A 9931-nucleotide genomic window follows, 5' to 3' on the forward strand; every position below is an offset into this window, starting at 1 on the left:
TTGTTGATGTAGCTAAAAATAATAAAAAGAAACTATTATTTTTATACGATAAACTCAAAAAGCGGGGTTCACCTTCATCGCCAGTGCAGCAAAAAACATTTTAAAACATACTTAATAGTCCCTTATTTGCTTTCTTATACATTTATTAGAATTACTTACCCATACAGATCAGTAAAAAAATATAATAAGATAATATATTTATAAATGTCAGCGTTTTATAGCCAGTGAAATATTTAGCAAATAGGGTCCCAAAAAAGTTTAAAATTCTGATTTATTTTTTTTATTGATATCAGTGGTTTGTGAATCAATTTTACTGTTCAGGGCAAACAAATGTTATGTAAAGGGTTCAGAAATAGAAAAGATGAATTGGTTTTAAATTTCTGTGCCGTCACTGTGAGGTTCTGAGCTCAGTTGTTCCATGTCTGCAGACAGTGGCTCCCCAGAAGCAGATCCACCCGCCCCCCTCTCATTACTTACAATATATCCCACGTTACCAGGTCCGGAGTTACAATCTTCCCGTTCCACTTTAGTTTGTCACTCCACGGACTGACACTCCGCACAGTATTCGTAAATTCACATATTGCTGAATTTATAATCAATGAACAAAGCTGGGGCAGCTATGATCCCATCATTCTGCTGTGTAATGTGTGAAATGTTTGTACCCCAAATTTAGAATGACGCATATATTTTCTCATTCGGTGTGTTCAATGTTCCAGTTTAGTGTAAGAATAAAAATGTAGAATTTGATTATATCATATAATAATCTTTTTAAATGTTTTTTATCTGTGTAATCCTAAAGCTAAAACAATTTATTTGCTTTCTTTTAAATTAAACCTAATCTATTATCATAATTAAAAAAAAACAAAAAAAAACAAATGTAAGCAGGTGAGAACAGTATATATAAATATCTTAAAAATAAGTTTCACCTGGGTTGACATTTTTTTTTCAAAAAAAGTTGATGATTAAATATTTTCAGAATGCAAGCGAAATGTATGAGCTCTGGTAAAGGCTTCCAGGGGATTATGTCAAATGAATCTCATCTTTTAAACTTTTAGGTTAGGCAAATAACACATACAGAGGGGATCCACAGAGACTGTGTTATCACTTACTTATGGGAGCTATGGATCCCTAGAGCAAATTTGGAAATCCTCAAAACAATCATTTAATGTAAATCTAAATTTTTTTTTTAATGTATTTAATATGTCTAGTCTTGGCACGGAAATATGGTTGGTAATCTAGACCAAGTATTAACTTAACTTAACCTAATGATATAATAATACATTTATAAAATTAAATTAATTATCTTAATTAAAAGTATTATTTTAAAACTCCAAATAATTCAGACCAAAAAGGTCCTAATTTCATTATTAAAATATCACCCCTCTAGCTCTCATCACCAAGATGTGTACTGTGTAGAAATGCTTTATACATAAAGGGCAAAATTAATTTAATAAAAACGCTGAGATGTTTAGATCACAGGAGCTATGAGTTAACATACATACCCATACACCCCTGATAATTAAATAGGAAAGCTCTATGCAATATCTAAAAGTAGTAAACTGTGCATGTCCAATAAAAAATAGTAATCTAATATATAAATGCTTAGTGGCATCTGTCTGTCTGTGTGTGTGTGTGAAAAAAAAAAACCAAGTTGCAGCGCCACCTGCTGGGCAGAGTTATACACTGACCTACTAAATTCTTAGTGTGTGTGGGGAAAAAAATTCAAAAAGGGCTGAAATTTGGTAGGGCTCAAACTCATTTTCGTGAGGTAATTTTACCTCATGAACACACATGTGTAGAGGCGTGCGTTAGTGTGTGTGTGTGTGTGTGTGTGTGTGTGTGTGTGTGTGGAAAAAACTATTTTCTCAGAAAGAGCTCATCCAATTGACCTGAAATTTGGTATACTGACATTATTTGACAAAAAAATTAGAATAGTCAAGTCAGTTATCTTCCATCATCCCCACTTCCCCCCGTGGGAGGGGTAGTAAAGGCTAAATTTACGAGTTGAGGGGTCAAACTCATTTTCGTGAGGTAATTTTACCTCATGAACACACATTAAAAAGGGCGCTTGCGTCGGGAAGTAACGCTCTTCCCCTGAGGAGGCCTGGGCTAGGCCCAAATGCATGACAAGAACCTTTTTAAGACCTTAAGTAGCTTGATTTGACTAGAATGCATGAGTATCATGCACGGGTTAACTTGTAATATATATCAATCTAACTATCTTTACTCACTTTGTATTAGTAGTTTAAGAATACAGTATACATTTAGCATTGTTTCTTCTTTTTATTTGCAACTGATAATACGACATAACATAAGATTGAGGAGTAGGCTCCTGCTTAATATACAGTAGATTGCATTATATAATTAGATTTATGGATCTCATGCTTTCTCAGAATCAATGGGCTATACCACTGTTGGCTAACCTGTGACACTCCAGGTGTTGTGAAACTGCAAGCCCCAGCATGCTTTGCCAGTAGATAACTAGCTAATAGCTGGCAAAGCATGCTGGGGCTTGTAGTTTCACAACACCTGGAGTGTCACAGGTTAGCCATCACTGGGCTATACTAATGCATAGACATTTTAAAATTATTTTTTTCCTCCTGCTAGACACAATAGGGTTTTAACACCAGCAAAAGCAGAAACATGCTGCCCTGTGGAAGACTAACATTGCAAAGCTTTAAAGGGGCGCTCCAGCTTTATGCTACAATGTGTTATCTTTAAATATGACAACAGTTCAGTGATGTAGATACAATTGTACTAAATATATAGACCTAAGTTTACTTGTTGAAGTAGCTAAAGGCACAGACAGTGGCTCCACAGAAGCAGATCCACCCGTCCCTCTCATTACTTACAATATATTCCACGTTACCAGGTCCGGTGTTACCATCTTCAAGCCCCACTTTAGTGTTGTCACTCCACAGACTGACATTCCGCACTGTATTTGTAAATTCTCATATTGCTGAATTTATAGTCTAATAACAGAGCTGGGGCAACTATGATCCAATCATTCTGCTGAGTAATGTGTGAAATGTTTGTGCACCAAATTCAGAATGACGCATATATTGTGACTATCTCATTCTGTGTGTTCAATATTCCAATTTAGTGTTAGAATAGGAAATGTACAATTTGATTATATCTCATAACAATCTATTTAAATGTTACTTATATGTATAATCTAATACTGAGACTTTCTATAAATCTCTCTCTCTTTCCTTCCCCCATTCACCCTTTATTTTCTTCCTCCTCTTTCTCCTTCTCCCCTCTTTCTTCCACATCTTACCCGGTTACCTTTTAAAAATGAACATCGCTGCTGACAATATCTAGAAAGTCCTATTTATTTTATGTATGTATAACTCTTGGTTAAGTCTATCGTGGACTTTGTGCAATGTCTTGTACATTATTTCTTGCCCTTTGTTTGGTTACTTACCTTTACATCTGGTATATTTTGTGCATACTTTCTTTTGCGATGTTACCAATAAACATTATTCCCGAAAAAAAAATACTTTCTATAGACTATTTGTATTATTTGGAATTAAACTTAATCTATTATCATTCTAATTGTAAAATTATTTCGTTTTATTTTAAAACTAATCAGGAGAGAACAGTATATATATCACAAAGAATAATTTTCATCAAGGTTGAAATTGTCTTTCAAAAAAGTTGATGATTAAATCTTTTCGGAATGCAAGTGAAATGTATGAGTTCTGTTATAGGCTTCCAGGGGATTATGTCGAATGAATCTCATCTTTTAAACTTTTAGGTTAGGCACATAACACATACAGAGCGGATCCACAGAGACTGTGTTCTCACTTATGGGAGCTATGGATCAATAGAACAAATTTGTAAATCCTCAAAGCAATCCTTTAATGGAAATCTAAATATATTTTTTAAAGTGTTTAATATGTCTAGTCTTGGCACGGAAATATGATTGACAACCTAGCCCAAGTATTCAAAGGGGTAAAAATGTATCCAATAATTTTAGTTGTTTACTTATTTTGAATACTTCGTAAACTTTGGGTTATATTCACTAATGTGGTGGTTGAAAAACAAAAAATAATATTGTTCAACATGGAATTCAAAAATATTTTGGTGTAGCCTGGATGGTTCCTTTTTAGAAGTCATATTTAAAGAGAGTGTGAAATATAAAACTATATTTATTCCATATCAAGCCCACTGAGTAGTAAAACAATAGGAGTTCCCTCTCTAGGTCTCTGTCAGGATAGACGTCTAACACCAATTTTCACCAAATAAGTGGAATTTGAGTTCACTTTACATTGAATTTTCAAGATAAAATATTTCTTTCCTAAAGTCTCTGTGTAATATGATGTATTCAATTCAAAGGTTCCCAATATACAGTTATTGTTCTACTGAGGAACATACTTGTTTAAAGATTTTATCGTCACACATATAATATTGAAATATAATTTAGTATTAGTATTTTCAATTTTGACATAGAGTAATTACAAACAAAATATTTTTTTTCCCTTTTGCTAAAAAAACAAGTAGTCATTGTTGAAGCTCTCTTTTGAGTCTTCATATTTATTCTGAATGTGAAAAGTGATCAATATTATTGTGAGGTGACCTTTTGCCACTGTTCTATCTGGACTTCACTTTGTCAGAGTGTCCTGTCATTGCCTCCTGTACCCAGGTGTCCAGTCATTGCCTCCTTGTTTGAGTATCCAATCAGTGCCTCCCTTCCCTGAGGACCCAATCAGAGCCTCCTCTGTGTCACCGCTAATGTGGACTTTAGCAGCGGCATGACAGTCCCCGGCCCGGACAGACAGCTCATTACCTGTTAGGGAAAGCCACTTTCTAATGTTTGCCCACTGCTACAGGTCTCCAACGTTTGCCTGTCTCGCTCAGGCTCTCTTCAATCAGAAGTCTGGTCTGGATTCCTGCGCTGCTTAGGAACAATTAACGGTTCTGAGCATGGGCAGAACTTTCTATTCATTTCCATTCATTCTGAAAGTTTCATGCTGAGGTCATCAATAAGCGCCTATAGGTATTATAAAAGGGACCCTCTGTCATACAGGCATTGCGAGGTGATTCTGTTAACAGGCAGCCTAAGTACCTGACACTGACTTGTTGCTTTGGACCCTGATTTAGAATAGTTGGACCTGCCTCTGCCTTAACCCTTTGAAACCCTGCTTGCTGATCTGCTATATCATGTATTGACCTGGCTTTGGATTCTGGACTCACCCTTGTTTACTTCCTTGGTGCCCTATGCTAAAAACCGCTTTACCCAATCCCCTATGAATCTTTAACTTTATTGTTGTCATGACCGCCGCCCTCCTCCCTCCTCAGTACAACTTCACTCGTCAACTCAAAAATATCCATATAATTCCACTCAATAATCTTCATTACTATTTTGGGGGGCAGGCAGAGCCATTTAAAGAATGGGGCACAAAGGTCACTAGGACAAGAAGCCCAGTGTTACTCTTACTGGTAATATAGTCTGTATACAAGTGATTTTATCTTAGCCACCTTGTGTCCTAGAAAGGCCGTGGACCTTTTATGTTATAGAGGAGAGCCGTGTCTTTCATGTGGAATTTGCAGTAAAAAAAATACTAGCATCAATATTATAATTAAACTACTGACAGTTACATTAGCCTAAGTCCTACTTTAAAACCTACATCAGGTTTTAACCCTAAACGTATTTCAATTAAGTCTAATCAAAAGACTAACTCAAGTTCTAACACTATCCTGGCCTCTAAAATAAAAACAGATTAACTTGTACCAGGTGAAACATGTTTGCTCTCAAGCATAGGGTAGTTCCTACAGCCTAGTTTTGGGATACAGTCACATATTGCCATTTGTGCATTGAAAGGGGGATTGGTGGCCCTTCAATGTGATCTTTTGCCCTGGACTCACTGAGGTGTTAAAGCAGCCCTAGGGATCGGTGAGAAAAAGTAGGAGAGAATAAAAAGCAATTGTATCGCCCAGCAACAACCTTATATTTTCCGATAGTAAGCTATCCCTCATTATTTTTGCCATTGTTGTTACCTTTTCCTTACTTTTAAAAGCTTAAAATATAATTTTATCATTGAAGCATATATTCTACCATAACTTACCATAGCCCTCTGAAGCCCGACACTACCACCTGTATTTTCCTCCAATGTATTTTCCTTTTGTCAGGATTTGAACTCGGAACTTCTGCCTCTGTAGACTGCTGACTGAGCTATTCTGGTTGCTGGACAGCAGCCTGCCTTCACTTTGTGTTCTGTCTGTTTTTGACCCACCCCCTGACTTCCTATATAAGCTTTGCCAGTTACCATCTTCCTTGGCAGATTATTGTGTCCTTGCCGTCAGTTCCTGTTGCTGCATCCTATTTTCCCCCTTTCATCTACTGACCTCGGATTGTCCTTTACCACGCCTCTGCCTGAACCCTTTGCCTATTTGCTTCACTGTGTATCAAACCCGGCTGTCGTTGACCATTCTTTCTTAAACTATCCTGTAGCGTCCTGCCTTCCTTCCCGCCACTGGACTCCAATTCAGTCTCCGGACCACTACAACTTAGCTGCTGGTCATCATCTCCTGTTTGCACCAATACACCTAAGAACTCACTTATGAGACCACCATTCATTACTTCTCTATAGATGTATTATAAAATATAGCGTGGACACCACACTGCAAAGGTTTATGTACTATATTTCACAATTTTTATTACACATTTGTTGTTTATGTTTTTTGTGTCTATATTATGTACACTATGCTTATGTCAAAAGATTATGTGGTATTTCACAAAATAGAACAGTGGAATCCAGGTAAACTATGAAATATGTAACAAAGACACTACACGTGCCATCAGGGCTGTGTTGACTCCCTGCCCGCAGTTGATGTAATTAATAAATTGTGGATAAATGGTGCAAAAAAACGAGTCCCAATCGCTGTCCCACAAACCTAGAGGTAAAGGCCTATTTAGCTAAGTATATTGAAAATTGCCTAATTGGATCTCAGAATAGCAGGTTGTAAATGTAACCTGAGTGCTTTTTTCAAGGCTGTCTTCACCTCTTTGTTTCGCAGACAGTAAATAGCAGGATTACACAATGGAGGTACAACACTATATAGAATAGATGACACTCGGAAAACGATAAAGGAATTTCCAGAAATAGGACTATTGTAGTTCAAAGTAGCTGTCATGTAAAACACAGTAACAACAATGAGGTGGGAGGAACATGTGGAGAAGACTTTCTGTCTTCCTGCAGAAGAGTGAATTTTCAATATAGTAGAAATTATATGTATGTATGAATTTACCACAAGCAGAAAAGGGGACACCCCTAAAAAAACTGCAACAATATGTAATAATAACTGGGTGCTGTCTGTTTCACTACAAGCTAGTTGCAACATTGGAAGAACATCACAGAAGAAATGGTTGATGTGCCGATCTCCACAGAAGTTCAACTTCAAAGTCATCCAAGTGTGAAACACAGAGATCAAGATTCCACAGATCCAGCATCCTGCTACAAAATACGAGCAGAACATCTTATTCATAATGTGTAGATAGTGCATTGGGTTACATATGGCCACGTATCGGTCATATGCCATGGTAGCTAGAAGAAGACTTTCTGCTCCTCCAAACATCACAAAGAAATAGAGCTGTGTAAAACACCTGTTGAAGGATATCCTCCTATTGCCAGTTACGACCATGACCAGCATAGCCGGGAGTGTGACTGTAGCGTAACAGACGTCTAATATGGATAGGCAACTCAAGAAAAAGTACATCGGTGTCTGAAGATGGCGGCCAATCCGAATAATGCTAAACACAGTAAGATTCCCAATACTAATCAGTGCGTAGATCATTGCAATTAAAAGTGAAAACATGATCTGTCCCTCAGAAAATCCTAATAGGATAAAGTCATCAAAATAAGTTTCGTTAGTTGCCATTCAGTCAATCACCTATATCTGTGAAAAGAAAATGAAGGTGAAATTGATAATATCAAAAAAGATAGATCCTTCTGGATCTCAAGAATGTTATAAAAAATGAAGTTAGAGAAAGCTGCTCTTTATAAATGGCTGCTAAGACTCTCGTAAAGCAAAACAAATAAAAAGAAGAAACAGCGCAAAAGGTAGACTTAAACTACTAATAAATGCGGCAGAATTGATAAATAAAGCAACATACACATAATAAAGACACATCACCTAAAAGCTAAATCTATATAAGAAGAGAGAGAAACTATATAACAATTGTAAATATTAAATCACAAACTTGTCATGCACATAAAACCCACAATATAAAAAGCTCAGAATTGACCTCCATTTAGGAACTGATAAGTCCCACAATATCATACAGAAACCTCTATCTGGAATGTTATTGTATAAACGCCCACAAGTGTATAATCCAACTTCAGGATTTTGATCTTAATATCCAGAAAAGGCACAGCTATCAGAGATACACCACATAAGCAGCTTAGTGCTGAGAGGACAAGTTGTTATCAGATGCGTAATTGTTTAATTAAAATACATCATAGATAATATTGAAATTACTTTAATCACAGCGGATTTTTTATATATTTTATAGTGAGGGTAGATGTGTTACCATATAGTTTATATGTATAAATGTGTTGAATAGGGAATGAGTTCAATAATAACGTTTGTATGTCTGATCACAGTAAATTAATGTAATGTTATTGGGAATAGCTGTAACAGATTAGGCCATAAAACACGGGTGGATTAATTTACATTTAGGCTCGGTACACACTAGAGGTATTTCAAGCCAATCAGTTGATATACGACCGTTTGGTCAGATATCATGCTTGTGTGTATATTCACATGATGAACGACAGTTGTCCCAAAGTACTGATTGACGTCTCATTTGGTTGGTCAGCACGTTTGATAATCTCGTTCCAATCACCTTCTGATTCTGCAGTGTGTATGTACTCATGTTCACGATCTTCATAGAGTTTACAGAGTCATGGGAGTATATCTACTAAACTGCGGGTTTGAAAAAGTGGAGATGTTGCCTATAGCAACCAATCAGATTCTAGCTGTCATTTTGTAGAATGATTTAAATAAATGATAACTAGAATCTGATTGGTTGCTATAGGCAACATCTCCACTTGTTGAAACCCGCAGTTTAGTAAGTATACCCCATGGTCTTTTCAGCCGATGCCGGAAATGAACATGTCCAGGTGACTAAATTTAGAGAGTGCTGTAGATGGAATAGTTCATTCCAAGACTGAAAATTTCATTTCAACGTCACTTGAGCTAATGAAATTCATTATGACACGTGGATAGCTATAACAAGGCAGTTAAAAAGTTTGAGCAGAATGAATAAATAAATGAATGAATGAATAGATATTACGCTGTCATTCTCGAAGGGACTATAGGATCAGACGAAGAGCACAGATATGAAGGTTAATCGTGTGTAGTGTGTACGTATGAATCGCCAACCGGTCGGACCTTCAGTCGTAGGTACAATCGTTGTAGACAACAGATTGGTCGGAAAATTCTCCAGTGTGTACATAGTCTTAGTTAGAAACAAAAATTGGAAAACTTGTGTAAATAGAACTGGATTGTCCATTGTAATCAGCTGCCACTAAAAGTTAACTGACATTTACATTAGGGATCCAAGCAAAATACTATTTACACATCAAAATCAAACCAAATGACATTTAGTAATGAAAAGAACTCCTACGTGTTATGATACCCTCCTTCCTCGTCACCTTGAGGTAGGAATGTTTTAGGACACTCTAGAAAATTATTCAGGCATCGATTGTATTTTTACACACTATGGGAAAGTCCAGGGAGGTATAGTATCAATATTGGACATTTTGATGTAAGATTCAGTTCAGTTAGTTGATGTTGGTGTTCAGTATAAGAGAGGACAGAATAAAGGATTCTATAACATCTGAGAAAAGATATCTATGCATTTACCCTCATATCATTCTTGCAAGTAGGTATTAATTGTTTAGTGTTTGTTAAATAGTTTTAT

At 36.3% G+C, this 9931-nt stretch overlaps 1 protein-coding gene across 1 annotated transcript; it reads right to left on the reverse strand.

Moving 5' to 3' along the window:
- Window positions 1-6942: 6942 nt before the first annotated feature.
- On the reverse strand, window positions 6943-7884 carry LOC142106678 (olfactory receptor 5V1-like). Its single transcript, XM_075189666.1, has one exon. The coding sequence runs from the start codon at window positions 7882-7884 to the stop codon at window positions 6943-6945; it is 942 nt and encodes a 313-aa protein (XP_075045767.1).
- Between the last annotated feature and the right edge of the window lie 2047 nt (window positions 7885-9931).

The sequence above is a fragment of the Mixophyes fleayi genome, chromosome 11 (genome assembly GCF_038048845.1).
Source record: "Mixophyes fleayi isolate aMixFle1 chromosome 11, aMixFle1.hap1, whole genome shotgun sequence".
NCBI classification, from domain to species: Eukaryota; Metazoa; Chordata; class Amphibia; order Anura; family Limnodynastidae; genus Mixophyes; species Mixophyes fleayi.